The 23,016-nt window shown below is 58.6% G+C and overlaps 1 protein-coding gene across 1 annotated transcript in view; it reads left to right on the top strand.

Annotated features, from left to right (window-relative positions):
• The window catches only part of LOC140391350 (tripartite motif-containing protein 2-like), a 117,880-nt gene that overhangs the window by 57,953 nt on the left and 36,911 nt on the right, over window positions 1-23,016 (top strand). Inside the window, exons 3-4 of the mRNA XM_072475929.1 lie at window positions 9,158-9,261; window positions 9,437-9,604. Of these exons, the coding sequence (XP_072332030.1) occupies window positions 9,158-9,261; window positions 9,437-9,604 (272 nt within the window). The remainder of the gene's footprint in view (window positions 1-9,157; window positions 9,262-9,436; window positions 9,605-23,016) is intronic.

Raw genomic sequence — 23,016 nt, 5'->3', positions numbered from 1 at the left:
CGCTGTCCTCGCTGTCGGGGTCGATCGCTGTCCTCGCTGTCGGGGTCGATCACTGTCCTCGCTGTCGGGGTCGATCACTGGCCTCGCTGTCGTGGTCGATCGTTGTCCTCGCTGTCGTGGTCGATCGTTGTCCTCGCTGTCGTGGTCGATCGTTGTCCTCGCTGTCGGGGTCGATCGTTGTCCTCGCTGTCGGGGTCGATCGTTGTCCTCGCTGTCGGGGTCGATCGCTGTCCTCGCTGTCGGGGTCGATCGTTGTCCTCGCTGTCGGGGTCGATCGCTGTCGGGGTCGATCGCTGTCCTCGCTGTCGGGGTCGGTCGCTGTCCTCGCTGTCGGGGTCGATCGCTGTCCTCGCTGTCGGGGTCGATCGTTGTCCTCGCTGTCGGGGTCGATCGCTGTCCTCGCTGTCGGGGTCGATCGCTGTCCTCGCTGTCGGGGTCGATCGCTGTCCTCGCTGTCGGGGTCGATCGCTGTCCTCGCTGTCGGGGTCGATCGCTGTCCTCGCTGTCGGGGTCGATCGCTGTCCTCGCTGTCGTGGTCGATCGCTGTCGGGGTCGATCGCTGTCCTCGCTGTCGTGGTCGATCGCTGTCGCGGTCGATCGCTGTCCTCGCTGTCGGGGTCGATCGCTGTCCTCGCTGTCTGGGTCGATCACTGTCAGGGTCGATCGCTGTCCTCGCTGTCGGGGTCGATCGCTGTCCTCGCTGTCGGGGTCGATCACTGTCCTCGCTGTCGGGGTCGATCACTGGCCTCGCTGTCGTGGTCGATCGTTGTCCTCGCTGTCGTGGTCGATCGTTGTCCTCGCTGTCGTGGTCGATCGTTGTCCTCGCTGTCGGGGTCGATCGTTGTCCTCGCTGTCGGGGTCGATCGTTGTCCTCGCTGTCGGGGTCGATCGCTGTCCTCGCTGTCGGGGTCGATCGCTGTCCTCGCTGTCGGGGTCGATCGCTGTCCTCGCTGTCGTGGTCGATCGCTGTCGGTGTCGATCGCTGTCCTCGCTGTCGGTGTCGATCGCTGTCCTCGCTGTCGGGGTCGATCGCTGTCGGGGTCGATCGCTGTCCTCGCTGTCGGGGTCGATCACTGTCCTCGCTGTCGGGGTCGATCACTGTCGGGGTCGATCGCTGTCCTCGCTGTCGTGGTCGATCGCTGTCCTCGCTGTCGTGGTCGATCGCTGTCGGTGTCGATCGCTGTCCTCGCTGTCGGTGTCGATCGCTGTCCTCGCTGTCGGGGTCGATCGCTGTCCTCTCTGTCGGGGTCGATCGCTGTCCTCGCTGTCGGGGTCGATCGCTGTCCTCGCTGTCGGTGTCGATCACTGTCCTCGCTGTCGGGGTCGATCACTGTCCTCGCTGTCGGGGCCGATCACTGGCCTCGCTGTCGTGGTCGATCGTTGTCCTCGCTGTCGGGGTCGATCACTGGCCTCGCTGTCGTGGTCGATCGTTGTCCTCGCTGTCGGGGTCGATCGCTGTCCTCGCTGTCGGGGTCGATCGCTGTCCTCGCTGTCGGGGTCGATCGCTGTCCTCGCTGTCGGGGTCGATCGCTGTCCTCGCTGTCGTGGTCGATCGCTGTCGGGGTCGATCGCTGTCCTCGCTGTCGTGGTCGATCGCTGTCGGGGTCGATCGCTGTCCTCGCTGTCGGGGTCGATCGCTGTCCTCGCTGTCGGGGTCGATCACTGTCAGGGTCGATCGCTGTCCTCGCTGTCGGGGTCGATCACTGTCCTCGCTGTCGGGGTCGATCACTGTCCTCGCTGTCGGGGTAGATCACTGGCCTCGCTGTCGTGGTCGATCGTTGTCCTCGCTGTCGGGGTCGATCGTTGTCCTCGCTGTCGGGGTCGATCGCTGTCCTCGCTGTCGGGGTCGATCACTGTCAGGGTCGATCGCTGTCCTCGCTGTCGGGGTCGATCGCTGTTCTCGCTGTCGGGGTCGATCACTGTCCTCGCTGTCGGGGTAGATCACTGGCCTCGCTGTCGTGGTCGATCGTTGTCCTCGCTGTCGGGGTCGATCGTTGTCCTCGCTGTCGGGGTCGATCGTTGTCCTCGCTGTCGGGGTCGATCGCTGTCCTCGCTGTCGGGGTCGATCGCTGTCCTCGCTGTCGGGGTCGATCGCTGTCCTCGCTGTCGGGGTCGATCGCTGTCCTCGCTGTCGGGGTCGATCGCTGTCCTCGCTGTCGGGGTCGATCGCTGTCCTCGCTGTCGTGGTCGATCGCTGTCGGGGTCGATCGCTGTCCTCGCTGTCGTGGTCGATCGCTGTCGGGGTCAATCGCTGTCCTCGCTGTCGGGGTCGATCGCTGTCCTCGCTGTCGGGGTCGATCACTGTCAGGGTCGATCGCTGTCCTCGCTGTCGGGGTCGATCGCTGTCCTCGCTGTCGGGGTCGATCATTGTCCTCGCTGTCGGGGTCGATCGCTGTCGGGGTCGATCGCTGTCCTCGCTGTCGTGGTCGATCGCTGTCCTCGCTGTCGTGGTCGATCGCTGTCGGTGTCGATCGCTGTCCTCGCTGTCGGTGTCGATCGCTGTCCTCGCTGTCGGGGTCGATCGCTGTCGGGGTCGATCGCTGTTCTCGCTGTTGGGGTCGATCACTGTCCTCGCTGTCGGGGTCGATCACTGTCGGGGTCGATCGCTGTCCTCGCTGTCGTGGTCGATCGCTGTCCTCGCTGTCGTGGTCGATCGCTGTCGGTGTCGATCGCTGTCCTCGCTGTCGGTGTCGATCGCTGTCCTCGCTGTCGGGGTCGATCGCTGTCCTCGCTGTCGGGGTCGATCGCTGTCCTCGCTGTCGGGGTCGATCGCTGTCCTCGCTGTCGGTGTCGATCACTGTCCTCGCTGTCGGGGTCGATCACTGTCCTCGCTGTCGGGGCCGATCACTGGCCTCGCTGTCGTGGTCGATCGTTGTCCTCGCTGTCGGGGTCGATCACTGGCCTCGCTGTCGTGGTCGATCGCTGTCCTCGCTGTCGTGGTCGATCGCTGTCGGTGTCGATCGCTGTCCTCGCTGTCGGTGTCGATCGCTGTCCTCGCTGTCGGGGTCGATCGCTGTCGGGGTCGATCGCTGTCCTCGCTGTCGGGGTCGATCACTGTCCTCGCTGTCGGGGTCGATCGCTGTCGGGGTCGATCGCTGTCCTCGCTGTCGGGGTCGATCGCTGTCCTCGCTGTCGGTGTCGATCGCTGTCCTCGCTGTCGGGGTCGATCGCTGTCCTCGCTGTCGGGGTCGATCGCTGTCCTCGCTGTCGGGGTCGATCGCTGTCCTCGCTGTCGGTGTCGATCACTGTCCTCGCTGTCGGGGTCGATCACTGTCCTCGCTGTCGGGGCCGATCACTGGCCTCGCTGTCGTGGTCGATCGTTGTCCTCGCTGTCGGGGTCGATCACTGGCCTCGCTGTCGTGGTCGATCGCTGTCCTCGCTGTCGTGGTCGATCGCTGTCGGTGTCGATCGCTGTCCTCGCTGTCGGTGTCGATCGCTGTCCTCGCTGTCGGGGTCGATCGCTGTCGGGGTCGATCGCTGTCCTCGCTGTCGGGGTCGATCACTGTCCTCGCTGTCGGGGTCGATCGCTGTCGGGGTCGATCGCTGTCCTCGCTGTCGGGGTCGATCGCTGTCCTCGCTGTCGTGGTCGATCGCTGTCGGGGTCGATCGCTGTCCTCGCTGTCGTGGTCGATCGCTGTCGGGGTCAATCGCTGTCCTCGCTGTCGGGGTCGATCGCTGTCCTCGCTGTCGGGGTCGATCACTGTCAGGGTCGATCGCTGTCCTCGCTGTCGGGGTCGATCGCTGTCCTCGCTGTCGGGGTCGATCATTGTCCTCGCTGTCGGGGTCGATCGCTGTCGGGGTCGATCGCTGTCCTCGCTGTCGTGGTCGATCGCTGTCCTCGCTGTCGTGGTCGATCGCTGTCGGTGTCGATCGCTGTCCTCGCTGTCGGTGTCGATCGCTGTCCTCGCTGTCGGGGTCGATCGCTGTCGGGGTCGATCGCTGTTCTCGCTGTTGGGGTCGATCACTGTCCTCGCTGTCGGGGTCGATCACTGTCGGGGTCGATCGCTGTCCTCGCTGTCGTGGTCGATCGCTGTCCTCGCTGTCGTGGTCGATCGCTGTCGGTGTCGATCGCTGTCCTCGCTGTCGGTGTCGATCGCTGTCCTCGCTGTCGGGGTCGATCGCTGTCCTCGCTGTCGGGGTCGATCGCTGTCCTCGCTGTCGGGGTCGATCGCTGTCCTCGCTGTCGGTGTCGATCACTGTCCTCGCTGTCGGGGTCGATCACTGTCCTCGCTGTCGGGGCCGATCACTGGCCTCGCTGTCGTGGTCGATCGTTGTCCTCGCTGTCGGGGTCGATCACTGGCCTCGCTGTCGTGGTCGATCGCTGTCCTCGCTGTCGTGGTCGATCGCTGTCGGTGTCGATCGCTGTCCTCGCTGTCGGTGTCGATCGCTGTCCTCGCTGTCGGGGTCGATCGCTGTCGGGGTCGATCGCTGTCCTCGCTGTCGGGGTCGATCACTGTCCTCGCTGTCGGGGTCGATCGCTGTCGGGGTCGATCGCTGTCCTCGCTGTCGGGGTCGATCACTGTCCTCGCTGTCGGGGTCGATCACTGTCGGGGTCGATCGCTGTCCTCGCTGTCGTGGTCGATCGCTGTCCTCGCTGTCGTGGTCGATCGCTGTCGGTGTCGATCGCTGTCCTCGCTGTCGGTGTCGATCGCTGTCCTCGCTGTCGGGGTCGATCGCTGTCCTCGCTGTCGGGGTCGATCGCTGTCCTCGCTGTCGGGGTCGATCGCTGTCCTCGCTGTCGGTGTCGATCACTGTCCTCGCTGTCGGGGTCGATCACTGTCCTCGCTGTCGGGGCCGATCACTGGCCTCGCTGTCGTGGTCGATCGTTGTCCTCGCTGTCGGGGTCGATCACTGGCCTCGCTGTCGTGGTCGATCGTTGTCCTCGCTGTCGGGGTCGATCGCTGTCCTCGCTGTCGGGGTCGATCGCTGTCCTCGCTGTCGGGGTCGATCGCTGTCCTCGCTGTCGTGGTCGATCGCTGTCGGGGTCGATCGCTGTCCTCGCTGTCGTGGTCGATCGCTGTCGGGGTCGATCGCTGTCCTCGCTGTCGGGGTCGATCGCTGTCCTCGCTGTCGGGGTCGATCACTGTCAGGGTCGATCGCTGTCCTCGCTGTCGGGGTCGATCACTGTCCTCGCTGTCGGGGTCGATCACTGTCCTTGCTGTCGGGGTAGATCACTGGCCTCGCTGTCGTGGTCGATCGTTGTCCTCGCTGTCGGGGTCGATTGTTGTCCTCGCTGTCGGGGTCGATCGCTGTCCTCGCTGTCGGGGTCGATCACTGTCAGGGTCGATCGCTGTCCTCGCTGTCGGGGTCGATCGCTGTCCTCGCTGTCGGGGTCGATCACTGTCCTCGCTGTCGGGGTAGATCACTGGCCTCGCTGTCGTGGTCGATCGTTGTCCTCGCTGTCGGGGTCGATCGTTGTCCTCGCTGTCGGGGTCGATCGTTGTCCTCGCTGTCGGGGTCGATCGCTGTCCTCGCTGTCGGGGTCGATCGCTGTCCTCGCTGTCGGGGTCGATCGCTGTCCTCGCTGTCGGGGTCGATCGCTGTCCTCGCTGTCGGGGTCGATCGCTGTCCTCGCTGTCGGGGTCGATCGCTGTCCTCGCTGTCGTGGTCGATCGCTGTCGGGGTTGATCGCTGTCCTCGCTGTCGTGGTCGATCGCTGTCGGGGTCAATCGCTGTCCTCGCTGTCGGGGTCGATCGCTGTCGGGGTCGATCACTGTCAGGGTCGATCGCTGTCCTCGCTGTCGGGGTCGATCGCTGTCCTCGCTGTCGGGGTCGATCATTGTCCTCGCTGTCGGGGTCGATCGCTGTCGGGGTCGATCGCTGTCCTCGCTGTCGTGGTCGATCGCTGTCCTCGCTGTCGTGGTCGATCGCTGTCGGTGTCGATCGCTGTCCTCGCTGTCGGTGTCGATCGCTGTCCTCGCTGTCGGGGTCGATCGCTGTCGGGGTCGATCGCTGTCCTCGCTGTCGGGGTCGATCACTGTCCTCGCTGTCGGGGTCGATCGCTGTCGGGGTCGATCGCTGTCCTCGCTGTCGTGGTCGATCGCTGTCCTCGCTGTCGTGGTCGATCGCTGTCGGTGTCGATCGCTGTCCTCGCTGTCGGTGTCGATCGCTGTCCTCGCTGTCGGGGTCGATCGCTGTCGGGGTCGATCGCTGTCCTCGCTGTCGGGGTCGATCACTGTCCTCGCTGTCGGGGTCGATCACTGTCGGGGTCGATCGCTGTCCTCGCTGTCGTGGTCGATCGCTGTCCTCGCTGTCGTGGTCGATCGCTGTCGGTGTCGATCGCTGTCCTCGCTGTCGGTGTCGATCGCTGTCCTCGCTGTCGGGGTCGATCGCTGTCCTCGCTGTCGGGGTCGATCGCTGTCCTCGCTGTCGGGGTCGATCGCTGTCCTCGCTGTCGGTGTCGATCACTGTCCTCGCTGTCGGGGTCGATCGTTGTCCTCGCTGTCGGGGTCGATCACTGGCCTCGCTGTCGTGGTCGATCGTTGTCCTCGCTGTCGGGGTCGATCACTGGCCTCGCTGTCGTGGTCTATCGTTGTCCTCGCTGTCGGGGTCGATCGCTGTCCTCGCTGTCGGGGTCGATCGCTGTCCTCGCTGTCGGTGTCGATCACTGTCCTCGCTGTCGGGGTCGATCACTGTCCTCGCTGTCGGGGCCGATCACTGGCCTCGCTGTCGTGGTCGATCGTTGTCCTCGCTGTCGGGGTCGATCACTGGCCTCGCTGTCGTGGTCGATCGTTGTCCTCGCTGTCGGGGTCGATCGCTGTCCTCGCTGTCGGGGTCGATCGCTGTCCTCGCTGTCGGGGTCGATCGCTGTCCTCGCTGTCGTGGTCGATCGCTGTCGGGGTCGATCGCTGTCCTCGCTGTCGTGGTCGATCGCTGTCGGGGTCGATCGCTGTCCTCGCTGTCGGGGTCGATCGCTGTCCTCGCTGTCGGGGTCGATCACTGTCAGGGTCGATCGCTGTCCTCGCTGTCGGGGTCGATCACTGTCCTCGCTGTCGGGGTCGATCACTGTCCTCGCTGTCGGGGTAGATCACTGGCCTCGCTGTCGTGGTCGATCGTTGTCCTCGCTGTCGGGGTCGATCGTTGTCCTCGCTGTCGGGGTCGATCGCTGTCCTCGCTGTCGGGGTCGATCACTGTCAGGGTCGATCGCTGTCCTCGCTGTCGGGGTCGATCGCTGTCCTCGCTGTCGGGGTCGATCACTGTCCTCGCTGTCGGGGTAGATCACTGGCCTCGCTGTCGTGGTCGATCGTTGTCCTCGCTGTCGGGGTCGATCGTTGTCCTCGCTGTCGGGGTCGATCGTTGTCCTCGCTGTCGGGGTCGATCGCTGTCCTCGCTGTCGGGGTCGATCGCTGTCCTCGCTGTCGGGGTCGATCGCTGTCCTCGCTGTCGGGGTCGATCGCTGTCCTCGCTGTCGGGGTCGATCGCTGTCCTCGCTGTCGGGGTCGATCGCTGTCCTCGCTGTCGTGGTCGATCGCTGTCGGGGTCGATCGCTGTCCTCGCTGTCGTGGTCGATCGCTGTCGGGGTCAATCGCTGTCCTCGCTGTCGGGGTCGATCGCTGTCCTCGCTGTCGGGGTCGATCACTGTCAGGGTCGATCGCTGTCCTCGCTGTCGGGGTCGATCGCTGTCCTCGCTGTCGGGGTCGATCATTGTCCTCGCTGTCGGGGTCGATCGCTGTCGGGGTCGATCGCTGTCCTCGCTGTCGGGGTCGATCGCTGTCGGTGTCGATCGCTGTCCTCGCTGTCGGTGTCGATCGCTGTCCTCGCTGTCGGGGTCGATCGCTGTCGGGGTCGATCGCTGTCCTCGCTGTCGGGGTCGATCACTGTCCTCGCTGTCGGGGTCGATCGCTGTCGGGGTCGATCGCTGTCCTCGCTGTCGTGGTCGATCGCTGTCCTCGCTGTCGTGGTCGATCGCTGTCGGTGTCGATCGCTGTCCTCGCTGTCGGTGTCGATCGCTGTCCTCGCTGTCGGGGTCGATCGCTGTCGGGGTCGATCGCTGTCCTCGCTGTCGGGGTCGATCACTGTCCTCGCTGTCGGGGTCGATCACTGTCGGGGTCGATCGCTGTCCTCGCTGTCGTGGTCGATCGCTGTCCTCGCTGTCGTGGTCGATCGCTGTCGGTGTCGATCGCTGTCCTCGCTGTCGGTGTCGATCGCTGTCCTCGCTGTCGGGGTCGATCGCTGTCCTCGCTGTCGGGGTCGATCGCTGTCCTCGCTGTCGGGGTCGATCGCTGTCCTCGCTGTCGGTGTCGATCACTGTCCTCGCTGTCGGGGTCGATCGTTGTCCTCGCTGTCGGGGTCGATCACTGGCCTCGCTGTCGTGGTCGATCGTTGTCCTCGCTGTCGGGGTCGATCACTGGCCTCGCTGTCGTGGTCTATCGTTGTCCTCGCTGTCGGGGTCGATCGCTGTCCTCGCTGTTGGGGTCGATCGCTGTCGGGGTCGATCGCTGTCGGGGTCGATCGCTGTCCTCGCTGTCGGGGTCGATCGCTGTCCTCGCTGTCGGGGTCGATCGCTGTCCTCGCTGTCGGGGTCGATCGCTGTCCTCGCTGTCGGGGTCGATCGCTGTCCTCGCTGTCGGGGTCGATCGCTGTCCTCGCTGTCGGGGTCGATCGCTGTCCTCGCTGTCGGGGTCGATCGCTGTCCTCGCTGTCGGGGTCGATCGCTGTCCTCGCTGTCGGGGTCGATCGCTGTCCTCGCTGTCGTGATCGATCGTTGGCCTCGCTGTCGGGGTCGATCGTTGTCCTCGCTGTCGCGGTCGATCGCTGTCCTCGCTGTCGGGGTCGATCGCTGTCCTCGCTGTCGGGTTCGATCGCTGTCCTCGCTGTCGGGGTCGATCGCTGTCCTCGCTGTCGGGGTCGATCGCTGTCCTCGCTGTCGGGGTCGATCGCTGTCCTCGCTGTCGGGGTCGATCGCTGTCCTCGCTGTCGGGGTCGATCGCTGTCCTCGCTGTCGGGGTCGATCGCTGTTCTCGCTGTCGGGGTCGATCGCTGTCCTCGCTGTCGCGGTACTTAGCACAGTTTGTTCCCATGGCCTATTGTCGTGATCCTCAGCTGTTTGATTGGCACGGTGCTGGCATTGTTCGCCAGGCCTGTTGCCAAGACGCCTGGATTGGTTTGAGGGCTTTGTTACAGATGTGAATATTGTTCTGTGTTTTTATGCCTTCAGGGAGCAGAGGGCGAGAGAAAGGGGAGTTCACTAACCTTCAGGGAATTTCTGCCTCGGGGAATAACCGGATCGTGGTCGCGGACAGCAACAACCAATGTATCCAGGTAACCAAATCCGCCCCACACCAGGCGGGGGAGGCCTAGGCTCCATTCACTCGCTGGGGCACCGCGTGCTACACGGGGCAGAGAAGGATGATCCCGCTGCTCTTGGTGGGTTTAATTAAACCGATGTTTCCAGCTGTTAATGACCTCTTTCTCTCTCTCTCCCCCCCACCCCCAGGTCTTCTCCAACGATGGACAGTTCAAGTTGCGATTCGGGATGCGAGGACGGTCACCGGGACAACTCCAACGGCCAACGGGGGTCACCGTCGACCCCAATGGGGACATTATCGTGGCCGATTATGACAATCGCTGGGTTAGCACCTTCACTCCTGACGGCAAGTTCAAGGTGCGGGGCTGGGGGGGGGGGGTGGAAGGTCGGGGTGGGGCTGGGGGGGGGAGGCTGTGGGAGGGGTGGAAGGTCAGGGTGGGGCTGGGGGGGGGGCGGGTGGAAGGTCGGGGTGGGGCTGGGGGGGGGAGGCTGGGGGGAGGGGTGGAAGGTCGGTGGGGCTGGGGGGGGAGGCTGGGGGAGGGGTGGAAGGTCAGGGTGGGGCTGGGGGGGGGCGGGTGGAAGGTCAGGGTGGGGCTGGGGGGGCTGCTGGGGGGGGGGTGGAAGGTCAGGGTGGGGGGGCGGGTGGAAGGTCAGGGTGGGGCTGGGGGGGGGGAGGCTGTGGGAGGGGTGGAAGGTCAGGGTGGGGGGGCGGGGTGGAAGGTCAGGGTGGGGCTGGGGGGGGGAGGCTGTGGGAGGGGTGGAAGGTCAGGGTGGGGCTGGGGGGGGGGAGGCTGTGGGAGGGGTGGAAGGTCAGGGTGGGGCTGGGGGGGGGGTGGATTGTGGGAGATGAATGTAAGAATTTGGAGCAGTTGTCGGCCATCCAGCCCATCCAGCACTCTGTAAGAACATAGCTCGATCTGATTGTGGCCTCGATTCCACTTTCCTGTCTGCCTTGGAATCCAGTATGACACCATCTCAGAATCTTTACTGTGCAGATGGAGGCCATTCGGCCCCAGTAAGTCTGTGCTGTCTCTCTGACAGAGCATTCTACCCAGTCCCACTCCCCTGTCTTATTCTGGGACCTTGCACATTCTTTTCGGATAACAATCCAATTCCCTTACCAATATCTCAATCGAATCTGCCTCCACCATCCTCTCAGGAAGTTTGTTCCTGACTCCAATCCCCCTCTGGGGAAAACTCTTTCCTCACAATCCCTTCCGCTCCTTTATCCATTATTCAGAACCTGTGCCCCCTGGGTAATGATGTATTCCTGAGTGGGAACAGATTCTCACTATTCAACCTGCCCATGACCCTCAGGATCCTGAAGAACTTTATCCAGTCTCCTCTCAACCTTCTTTTCTCCAGTCCCAACCTCTCCACCCTATCGTCATGGTGACAGTTCTTTATCCCTGGAATCATTCTTGTGAATCTCCTCTGTGGTGTCTCCACATCTTCACTGCTTCCTCTCATGTGTCTCCCAGACTGGACACATCTCCAGATGGGCCTAATTAGTGCCCAATACAAACTCAACGTGACCTCCTCACTCTTTCTCAATGCCCTTATTAATAAAGCTAAGATACTATGGATGGGATTCCCAGGCTGTTGAGATTCCCTGTTCCTGTCGGGAGCACATCCCCCCCCTGTGGGTTTCCCAGCAGCATGGGGGGGCTTCACTGGGAAATCCCAGCGACGGGACAAAAGTAACTACACAACATTTTGGCCTCGACTACTTTCTGTGGGAGTGAATTCCACAGATTCACCGCTCTCTGGGTGAAGAAATTTCTCCTCACCTCAGTCCTTATCCTCTAACTATGACCCCTAGTTCTGGACTCCCCATCATCGGGAACATTCTGAATCTACCCTGTCTAATCCTATTAGAATTTTATAGGTTTCTGTGAGATCCCCTCTCACTCTTCCAAACTCCAATCAATATAATCCTAACCGATTTAGTCTCTCCCCATACATCAGTCCCGCCATCCCAGGAATCAGTCTGGTAAACCTTCGCTGCACTCCCTCCACAGCAAGAACATCCTTCCTCAGAGAAGGAGACCAAAACTACACACAACACTCCAGGTGTGGCCTCGCCAAGGTCCTGTATAATTGCAGCAACACATCCCTATTCCTGTACTCGAATGCTCTCGCTATGAATGCCAACATCCCATTTGCCTTCTTTTTTTAAAAAAAATATATTTTATTCAAGATTTTTGGCCAGACATAACAGTGCATAGTTTTTCTTTTAAACAACAATAAAGCAATATAAATAACAGTGGCCAGTTTTAAACAAGTAAATAAATAATATATAAACAGAAACAAAAACAAAACTAAATGGCAACTGCCTTGTCCAAAATAAATACTCTCCAAAAATACAATCCAACAGTCCAATATACATTACCTATAACAAATGTCTATACATATACAATGACATCCCTAAGAGCCTGCCCGGACCCCCCCCCCCCCCCGGTTGCTGCTGCTGCCGACCCCCCCCCCCCCCCCCCCCCCCCCCGGGTTGCTGCTGTTGTTTTCCTTCTTTTTCATTCCCTCTATCGTTCTGTGAGGTAGTTGACGAACGGTTGCCACCGCCTGGTGAACCCTTGAGCCGAACCCCTTAATACGAACTTGATCCGTTCTAACTTTATAAACCCTGCCATGTCGTTTATCCAGGTCTCCACGCCCGGGGGTTTAGCTTCCTTCCACATTAGCAATATCCTGCGCCGGGCTACTAGGGACGCAAAGGCCAAAACATCGGCCTCTCTCGCCTCCTGCACTCCCGGCTCTTCTGCAACGCCGAATATAGCCAACCCCCAGCCCGGCTCGACCCGGACCCCCACCACCTTCGAAAGCACCTTCGCCACCCCCACCCAGAACCCCTGTAATGCCGGACATGACCAGAACATGTGGGTGTGATTCGCTGGGCTTCTCGAGCATCTCGCACACCTATCCTCTACCCGAAAAATTTACTGAGCCTTGCTCCAGTCATATGCGCCCTGTGTACAACCTTGAATTGTATCAGGCTTAGCCTGGCACACGAGGACGATGAGTTTACCCTACGTAGGGCATCAGCCCACAGCCCCTCCTCAATCTCCTCCCCCAGCTCTTCTTCCCATTTCCCTTTCAGCTCATCCACCATGATCTCCCCCTCGTCCCTCATTTCCCTGTATATGTCCGACACCTTACCGTCCCCCACCCATGTCTCTGAGATCACTCTATCCTGCACCTCCTGCGTCGAGAGCTGCGGGAATTCCCTCACCTGTTGCCTCGCAAAAGCCCTCAGTTGCATGTACCGAAATGCATTCCCTTGGGGCAACCCATATTTTTCCGTCAGCGCTCCCAGACTCGCAAACGTCCCATCTACGAACAGATCTCTCAGTTGCGTTATTCCTGCTCTTTGCCATGCTCCAAATCCCCCATCCATTCTCCCTGGAACAAACTTATGAGTATTTCTTAGCGGGGACCGCACCGAGGCTCCCGTCCTTCCCCCATGCCGTCTCCGCTGCCCCCAAATTTTTAATATTGCCACCACCACCGGGCTTGTAGTGTATTTCTTCGGTGAGAACGGCAACGGTGCCGTCACCATTGCTTGTAAGCTGGTCCCCTTGCAGGACGCCCTCTCCAATCTCTTCCACGCCGCTCCCTCCCCTTCTCCCATCCACTTACACACCATTGAAATATTGGAGGCCCAGTAATAATCATTTAGGCTCGGTAGTGCCAGCCCCCCCCTGTCCCTGCTACGCTGCAAGAACCCCCTTAGTGCCAGCCCCCCCCTGTCCCTGCTACGCTGCAAGAACCCCCTCCTCACTCTCGGGGTCTTCCCGGCCCACACAAAACTCATAATGCTTTTCTCGATTCTCTTAAAAAAAGCCTTCGTGACCATCACCGGGAGGCACTGAAACACAAAGAGGAATCTCGGGAGAACCACCATTTTAACCGCCTGCACCCTACCTGCCAGTGACAGGGACGCCATGTCCCATCTCTTAAAGCCCTCCTCCATCTGTTCCACCAACCGCGTTAAATTAAGCCTATGTAATGTACCCCAATTCTTGGCTATCTGGATCCCCAAGTATCAGAAGTCTCTTGTTACCTTCCTCAGCGGTAAATCCTCTATTTCCCTGCTCTGCTCCCCTGGATGCACCACAAACAACTCACTTTTCCCCATGTTCAATTTATACCCCGAAAAATCCCCAAACTCCCCAAGTATCCGCATTATCTCTGGCATCCCCTCCGCCGGGTCCGCCACATACAACAACAAATCATCCGCATACAGAGATACCCGGTGTTCTTCTCCTCCCCTAAACACTCCCCTCCACTTCCTGGAACCCCTCAGTGCTATGGCCAGGGGCTCAATCGCCAGTGCAAACAATAACGGAGACAGGGGACACCCCTGCCTCGTCCCTCTGTAAAGCCGGAGATAATCAGACCCCTGTCCATTCGTAACCACACTCGCCATCGGTGCCCTATACAGCAACTGTACCCACCTGATATACCCATCCCCAAAACCAAATCTCCTCAGCACCTCCCACAAATAATCCCACTCCACTCTATCAAATGCTTTCTCGGCATCCATCGCCACCACTATCTCCGCTTCCCCCTCTGGTGGGGGCATCATCATTACCCCTAACAGCCTCCGTATGTTCGTGTTCAGCTGTCTCCCCTTCACAAACCCAGTTTGGTCCTCATGAACCACCCCCGGGACACAGTCCTCTATCCTCGTCGCCATTACCTTGGCCAGAATCTTAGCATCCACATTTAAAAGAGAAATGGGCCTATAGGACCCGCATTGCAGCGGGTCTTTTTCCTTCTTTAGGAGGAGCGATATCGTTGCCTCCGACATCGTCGGGGGCAACTGCCCCCTTTCCCTAGCCTCATTAAAGGTTCTCGTCAGAAGCAGGGCCAGCAAGTCCATATATTTCCTATAAAATTCCACCGGGAATCCGTCTGGTCCCGGGGCCTTCCCTGCCTGCATGCTCCCAATCCCTTTCATTACCTCCTCCATCACAATCTGTGCTCCCAGTCCCGCCCTCTCCTGCTCCTCCACCTTAGGGAATTCCAGCTGATCCAGAAAGCACATCATTCTCTCCTTCCCTTCCGGGGGCTGAGCTTTATATAATCTTTTGTAGAATGCCTTGAACACCCCATTCACTCTCTCCGCTCCCCGCTCCATCTCTCCCTCCTCATCTCTCACCCCCCTATCTCCCTCGCTGCTCCCCTCTTCCTCAGTTGGTGGGCCAGCAACCGTCTCGCCTTCTCCCCATATTCATACTGTACACCTTGTGCCTTCCTCCATTGTGCCTCTGCATTACCCGTAGTCAACAAGTCAAATTCTACATGTAGTCTTTGCCTTTCCCTGTACAGTCCCTCCTCCGGTGCCTCCGCACATTGTCTGTCCACCCTCAAAGGTTCTTTCAGCAACCGCTCCCTTTCCCTACCCTCCTGCTTTCCTTTATGTGCCCTGATAGCTATCAGCTCCCCTCTAACCACAGCCTTCAACGCCTCCCAGACCACTCCCACCTGAACCTCCCCATTGTCATTAAGCTCCAAGTACCTTACAATACACCCCCTCACCCTTAAACATACCCCCTCATCTGCCAATAATCCCATGTCCATTCTCCAGGGCGGGTGCTGTTCTTTTTCCTCCCCTATCTCCTGGTCCACCCAATGTGGAGCGTGGTCCGAGATAGCTATAGCCGTGTACTCCGTCCCTGTCACCTTCGGGATCAGCGCCCTTCGCAAAACAAAAAAGTCTATCCGTGAATATACTTTATGGACATAGGAGAAAAACGAGAACTCCTTACTCCTAGGCCTGCTAAATCTCCAGGGGTCTACTCCTCCCATCTGTTCCATAAAGTCCTTGAGCACCCTAGCTGCAGCCGGCCTCCTCCCGGTCCTGGACCTCGATCTGTCCAGCCCTGGGTCCAGCACTGTATTGAAACCTCCCCCCATTACGAACTTTCCCGCCTCTAGGTCCGGGATACGTCCCAACATACGCCTCATAAAATTGGCATCATCCCAGTTCGGGGCATATACGTTCACTAGAACCACCGCCTCCCCTTGCAATCTGCCACTCACCATCACATATCTACCCCCACTATCCGCCACTATGGTCTTTGCCTCAAACAGTACCCGTTTCCCCACTAATATAGCCACCCCCCTATTCTTTGCGTCTAACCCCGAATGAAACACCTGCCCCACCCATCCTTTGCGAAGTCTGACCTGGTCTATCAGTTTCAGATGCGGCTCCTGCAGCATAACCACATCTGCCTTAAGTTTCTTTAGGTGTGCGAGTACCCGCGCCCTTTTAATCGGCCCGTTCAGCCCTCTCACATTCCACGTGATCAGCCGGGTTGGGGGGCTCTTTACCCCCCCCCCCCCCCCCCCCCCCCCCCTTGTCGACTAGCCATCCCCTTTTTTAATCCAGCTCCTCACCCGGTTCCCACGTAGCCGTATCTCCCCCCGACGGCGCCCTCCCGCCTCGACCACCCCACCTCGTACCAGCTCCCCCTTCTCCCCAGCAGCAGCAACCCAGTTAACCCCCCCCCCCCCCGCTAGATCCTTTTCTAGCGTAATTGCACCCCCCATGTTGCTCCCAGAAGTCAGAAAACTCTGGCTGACCTCGGCTTCCCCCCGTGACCTCGGCTCCCACTGTGCGAGGCCCCCTCCTTCCTGCGTCCCTGTTCCCGCCATGATTACCATAGCGCGGGAACAAAGCCCGCGTTTCCCACTTGGCCCCGCCCCTAATGGCCGGCGCCCACAATTCCTCATCCTTATTCCCCCCCCCTCTCTGGCATGGGGAAGAGAGAAAAGTTACAGGATCGCAAGATTAACAACTTGAGAGATCATCCCTTCCCCCTTTTTCTCCCCCTTCACCCCACGTAATCACCCCACCACTTTGTCCCAAATGTTCTTTTTCTGGCCCGCCTATTCCAGCTGCTCCTCCACAATAAATGTCCACGCCTCTTCTGCCGTCTCAAAGTAGTGGTGCTTCCCTTGGTGTGTGACCCACAGTCTTGCCGGTTGCAACATTCCAAATTTGACCTTCCTTTTGTGAAGCACCGCCTTGGCCCGATTAAAGCTTGCCCTCCTTCTCGCCACCTCCGCACTCCAATCTTGATATACGCAGATCACCGCGTTCTCCCACCTACTGCTCCAAGTTTTCTTCGCCCATCTGAGGACCATCTCTCTGTCATTATATCGGAGAAATCTCACCACTATGACTCGAGGTATTTCTCCAGCCCTCGGTCTTCGCGCCATAACTCGATAGGCTCCCTCCACCTCCAACGGGCCCGTCGGGGCCTCCGATCCCATTAACGAGTGCAGCATCGTGCTCACATATGCCCCGACGTCCGCCCCCTCCGCACCTTCGGGAAGACCAAGAATCCTTAAATTCTTCCTCCTCGCATTATTCTCCAGCACCTCCAGCCTTTCCACACACCTTTTGTGTTGTGCCTCGTGCATCTGTCTTCACCACCAGGCCCTGTATTTCGTCTTCATTTTCAGCGGCCTTTGCCTTCACGACCCGAAGCTCCTGCTCCTGGGTCTTTTGTTCCTCCTTTAGCCCTTCAATCGCCTGTAATATTGGGGCCAGCAGCTCCTTCTTCATCTCCTTTTTAAGTTCTTCCACACACCGCCGCAGGAACTCTTGTTGGTCAGGGCCCCATATTAAACTGCCTCCTTCCGACGCCATCTTGCTTTGTGCCTGCCTTCCTTGCCGCTGCTCTAGAGGATCCTCCGCAATCCGGCCACTTTCCTCTCCTTTTTCCATCCGTGTCCAGGGGGAATTCCCTTCTGGTTTACCGCACAGTGTTTTTAGCCATTAAAATTGCCGTTGGGGCTCCTTTTAAGAGCCCAAAAGTCCGTTCCACCGGGAGCTGCCGAAACGTGCGACTTAGCTGGTCATCGCCGCACCCGGAAGTCCCCCCATTTCCCTTCTTCACTGCCTGCTGTACCTGCGCGCTTACTTTCAGCGACTGATGCACGAGGACACCAAGGTCTCGCTGAGTATCCACCTCTCTCAATTTACATCCATTCACATAATAATCTGCCTTCCTGTTTTGGCTACCGAAGTGGATAACACAGCAAATAAGTCAGAGATGAGGAGGAATTTCTTCTCTCAGAGGGGAGTGAATTTGTGGAATTCTTTCCCGCAGAGAGCTGAGACAGACAGATTTTGGCCGTAGGGCAGCAAGGCAGCACAGTGGTTAGCACTGTTGCTTCACAGCGCCAGGGTCCCAGGTTCGATTCCCGGCTTGGGTCACTGTCTGTGTGGAGTCTGCATGTTAGGTGAATTGGACATTCTGAATTCTCCCTCTGTGCACCCGAACAGGCGCCGGAATGTGGTGACTAGGGGCTTGTCACAGTAACTTCATTGCAGTGTTAATGTAAGCCTACTTGTGTCAATAAAGATTATTATTATTTACCCCATTTTTTAATCAGAAATATATCTTTCCCCTTCTCAAAACAATTTAATGACTCAGACTCCACCTCACCATGGGGCAGCGAGTTCCACAAATTCACCACCCTCTGCGAGAAGTAGTCCGTCAACCTATATCTGTGACCTCTCGTTCTGGATTGCACTTATCTTGAATCTGTGTCCCCTGGTTCTAGAATTCTCCACCAGGGGAAATAACTTTATCCTGGCCACCCAATCTATACCCCTCATAATTTTGTACACCTCAATCAAATCACCCCTCAGCCTTCTTTGTTCCGAGGAAAATAACCCCAACCTATCCACTCTCTCCGCGTAGCCACACTTTTCCAGCCCTGGCAACATTCATGTAAACCTCCTCTGCTCTCTCTCCACAGCAATAACGTCCTTCCTGTAATGTGGTGACCATCCTACCTGCATAATAACTTTGCGATTCTTGTCTGACACCCCGATCCCTCTGCACCTCAGCGTGCTTTTGCCTGCCACATTCTGATTAACATCTTCACCCCAAAGTGGACAATCTCACATTTCCCCACATTCCATTCGCTACGTTTTCTGCCCATTCTCTCTATCCGTCTGGCCGCCCTCATCCCCATTCACAACTTTGTAGCATCAACAGATTTGCTGCAATGCTGTCGGTCGCTGCACATACACACACGGCACATCCCCGTTACCATCTGCCGCACCCACTTACCCACCCCGCCTGGGGCGGGTTTGATGGTGGGTTTGACGGGAGCAGTGAATCTAACGGGAGAAAATAATCTGAAACGCGCCAGTGTAAAATTAAGCTGCAATCTCCCAATGGCGGGTCAGGCATCCACTGACACGTGGCAGAAACGCAATTTGTTCATTCACCTCTGATGAATGCTGATTAAAGCAGCTGCCCGCCGGTGTCCGGTCAGGCCGTCCAATCTTGTGCCCCGCCAGCGGGAAAGTAAATCAGCATTGACCCTGATTGGCAGTGAGTGGCGTGCACAGGTGGGTCTCTGTTCACAAGAGACTGAGGTGAGTATAACAAACTCACCAGCACCGTGCTGCTCCTGGCCCGGCACGCCGCCTCCTGCCTCCATCGCCGTGCTGAGCCGGTCTTCAGCACAGTGTGGCTGGACCGATGGGCCCTCCTGTGTCACCATGTCAGCTCAGTGCTGAGTCTGGGCTGGGAGTACAGGGACTTCCCCTGATGCACCATACCAGCATCTATCGGACGTTGAATACAAGACCAGGGATGTACTTCTGAGGCTGTATAAAGCTCTGGTCAAACCCCATTTGGAGTATTGTGAGCAGTTTTGGGCCCCGTATCTAAGGAAGGATGTGTTGGCCTTGGAAAGGGTTCAGAGGAGGTTCACAAGAATGATCCCTGGAATGAAGAGCTTGTCGTATGAGGAACGGTCGAGGACTCTGGATCTGAGCTTGTTGGAGTTTAGAAGGACGAGGGGAGGTCTTATTGAAACTTACAGGATACTGCGAGGCCTGGATAGAGTGGACGTGGAGAGGATGTTTCCACTTGTAGGAGAAACTAGAAGCAGAGGACACCATCTCAGACTGAAGGGACGATCCTTTAAAACAGAGATGATGAGGAATTTCTCCAGCCAGAGGGTGGTGAATCTGTGGAACTCTTTGCCGCAGAAGGCTGTGGAGGTCAAATCACTGAGTGTCTTTAAGACAGAGATAGATAGGTTCTTGATTAATAAGGGGATCAGGGGTTATGGGGAGAAGGCAGGAGAATGGGGATGAGAAACATATCAGCCATGATTAAATGGCGGAGCAGACTCGCTGGGCTGAGTGGCCTAATTCTGCTCCTATGTCTTATGGGTGCTGTCGGTGATGGGGTTGGAGGTGGGGGTCATCTCGCCGATCTATGGGAGGATTTTGGGGGAGGATGAGGCATCTCTGGAGGGGGGGGAGGCCCAGTGGGAGGAGGCGCTGGGGATGGTGCTGGAGGAGTGGGGGGGCTGTGGAGGGTGAATGCCTCAGCCTCGTGGGTGAGGCTGGGGTTGATACAGGTAGAACACAGAGTGCACCTGACAAAGCCGAGGGTGAGCCGGCTGTTTGAGGGGGTGGAGGATATTTGTGAGCGGTGTGGGAGGGGCCCGGCCAATCACACGCACTTGATCTGGGCCTGCCCCCAGCCCCACGCCAGCTTCTCTTACTGTGCCCACCCCCAGCCCAACGCCAGCTTCTCTTACTGTGCCCACCCCCAGCCCAACGCCAGCTTCTCTTACTGTGCCCACCCCCAGCCCAACGCCAGCTTCTCTTACTGTGCCCACCCCCAGCCCAACGCCAGCTTCTCTTACTGTGCCCACCCCCAGCCCAACGCCAGCTTCTCTTACTGTGCCCACCCCCAGCCCAACGCCAGCTTCTCTTACTGTGCCCACCCCCAGCCCAACGCCAGCTTCTCTTACTGTGCCCACCCCCAGCCCAACGCCAGCTTCTCTTACTGTGCCCACCCCCAGCCCAACGCCAGCTTCTCTTACTGTGCCCACCCCCAGCCCAACGCCAGCTTCTCTTACTGTGCCCACCCCAGCCCAACGCCAGCTTCTCTTACTGTGCCCACCCCCAGCCCAACGCTGGCATCTCTTACTGTGCCCACCCCCAGCCCAACGCCAGCTTCTCTTACTGTGCCCACCCCCAGCCCAACGCCAGCTTCTCTTACTGTGCCCGCCCCCAGCCCAACGCCAGCTTCTCTTACTGTGCCCACCCCCAGCCCAACGCCAGCTTCTCTTACTGTGCCCACCCCCAGCCCAACGCCAGCTTCTCTTACTGTGCCCACCCCCAGCCCAACGCTGGCATCTCTTACTGTGCCCACCCCCAGCCCAACGCCAGCTTCTCTTACTGTGCCCACCCCCAGCCCAACGCCAGCTTCTCTTACTGTGCCCACCCCCAGCCCAACGCCAGCTTCTCTTACTGTGCCCACCCCCAGCCCAACGCCAGCTTCTCTTACTGTGCCCACCCCCAGCCCAACGCCAGCTTCTCTTACTGTGCCCACCCCCAGCCCAACGCCAGCTTCTCTTACTGTGCCCACCCCCAGCCCAACGCCAGCTTCTCTTACTGTGCCCACCCCCAGCCCAACGCCAGCTTCTCTTACTGTGCCCACCCCCAGCCCAACGCCAGCTTCTCTTACTGTGCCCACCCCCAGCCCAACGCCAGCTTCTCTTACTGTGCCCACCCCCAGCCCAACGCCAGCTTCTCTTACTGTGCCCACCCCCAGCCCAACGCCAGCTTCTCTTACTGTGCCCACCCCCAGCCCAACGCCAGCTTCTCTTACTGTGCCCACCCCCAGCCCAACGCTGGCATCTCTTACTGTGCCCACCCCCAGCCCAACGCCAGCTTCTCTTACTGTGCCCACCCCCAGCCCAACGCCAGCTTCTCTGACTGTGCCCACCCCCAGCCCAACGCCAGCTTCTCTTACTGTGCCCACCCCCAGCCCAACGCTGGCATCTCTTACTGTGCCCACCCCCAGCCCAACGCCAGCTTCTCTTACTGTGCCCACCCCCAGCCCAACGCCAGCTTCTCTTACTGTGCCCGCCCCCAGCCCAACGCCAGCTTCTCTTACTGTGCCCACCCCCAGCCCAACGCCAGCTTCTCTTACTGTGCCCACCCCCAGCCCAACGCCAGCTTCTCTTACTGTGCCCACCCCCAGCCCAACGCCAGCTTCTCTTACTGTGCCCACCCCCAGCCCAACGCCGGCATCTCTTACTGTGCCCACCCCCAGCCCAACGCTGGCATCTCTTACTGTGCCCACCCCCAGCCCAACGCCAGCTTCTCTTACTGTGCCCACCCCCAGCCCAACGCCAGCTTCTCTTACTGTGCCCACCCCCAGCCCAACGCCAGCTTCTCTTACTGTGCCCACCCCCAGCCCAACGCCAGCTTCTCTTACTGTGCCCACCCCCCAGCCCAACGCCAGCTTCTCTTACTGTGCCCACCCCCAGCCCAACGCCAGCTTCTCTTACTGTGCCCACCCCCAGCCCAACGCTGGCATCTCTTACTGTGCCCACCCCAGCCCAATGCCAGCTTCTCTTACTGTGCCCACCCCCAGCCCAACGCCAGCTTCTCTTACTGTGCCCACCCCCAGTCCAACGCCAGCTTCTCTTACTGTGCCCACCCCCAGCCCAACGCTGGCATCTCCACATTGCAGTGATCTCTGTGTGTAGTAATACATGATCAAGTAATGTTAAGCAAGTACAGGCAATTGATCACTAGATGGCCACACTACCAAGACCTAGAAAAAGGTTTTCCTGCTCTTTCCTCGAGGAGTGTGGAGAGTACAGAAGGGAAACAGAGAGAGGAAGTTAACCGATTTAGTATATAGCATTATCTTATTTAATAGTTTAATCTATCGCTATTTGTTTGTTTGCTAGTTCAGACTTGGAGTAAAAAGAACTCACTAGTTTATTTCATATCACTCATTAAATTACCTTATTATCACTGGTAGACCACGTCTATATTTCAACAACTCGGCTGGACAAAAAGAGTAATATATATATTACAAAATAGTAATATAACACACATATATAAATGATATAGACGAGAACGTGGGGGGTCTGATAAGTAAGTTTGCAGACGACACCAAGATTGGTTGGGTTGTTAACAGTGAAGAAGAGGGTTACAGCAAGATATGGATGGGTTGGTCAGATGGGCAGAGCAGTGGCAGAAGGTAATTAATCCTGATAAGTGTGAGGCGATGCACTTTGGAAGAAGAAACAGGACAAGGGAGGATGTAATGGATGGCAGGACACCAAGAAGCTCCGAGGAACAGATGGATCTTGAGGTATTTGTTCACAGATCCCTGAAGGTGGTAGAGCAGGTGAATAGGTTAGTTCGGAAGGCGTATGGGACAGCTGCTTCTATCAGTTGTGGAATAGATTATAACAGCAGAGACGTTATGTTGGAGCTGTACAGAACGTTGGTGAGGCCACAGCTGGAGCACTGTCTGCAGTTCTGGTCACCCCACTATAGGAAGGAAGTGATTGTACTGGAGGGGGTACAGAGGAGATTCACCAGGACGTTGCCCGGGATGGAGCGTCTGAGCTATAAGGAGAGGCTGGATAGGCTGGGATTGTTTTCCTTCGAGCAGAGGAGGCTGAGGGGGATATAAGACCATAAGACATAGGAGCGGAAGTCAGGCCATTCGGCCCATCGAGTCCACTCCACCATTCAATCATGGCTGATTTCAACTCCATTTACCCGCTCCCTCTCCATAGCCCTTAATTCCTCGAGAAATCAAGAATTTATCAACTTCTGTCTTAAAGACACTCAACGTCCCGGCCTCCACCACCCTCTGTGGCAATGAATTCCACAGACCCACCACTCTCTGGCTGAAGAAATTTCTCCTCATCTCTGTTCTAAAGTG

The sequence above is a fragment of the Scyliorhinus torazame genome, chromosome 15, assembly GCF_047496885.1.
Source record: "Scyliorhinus torazame isolate Kashiwa2021f chromosome 15, sScyTor2.1, whole genome shotgun sequence".
NCBI lineage: Eukaryota > Metazoa > Chordata > Chondrichthyes > Carcharhiniformes > Scyliorhinidae > Scyliorhinus > Scyliorhinus torazame.
This window is presented reverse-complemented; position numbering and strand designations above follow the sequence as displayed.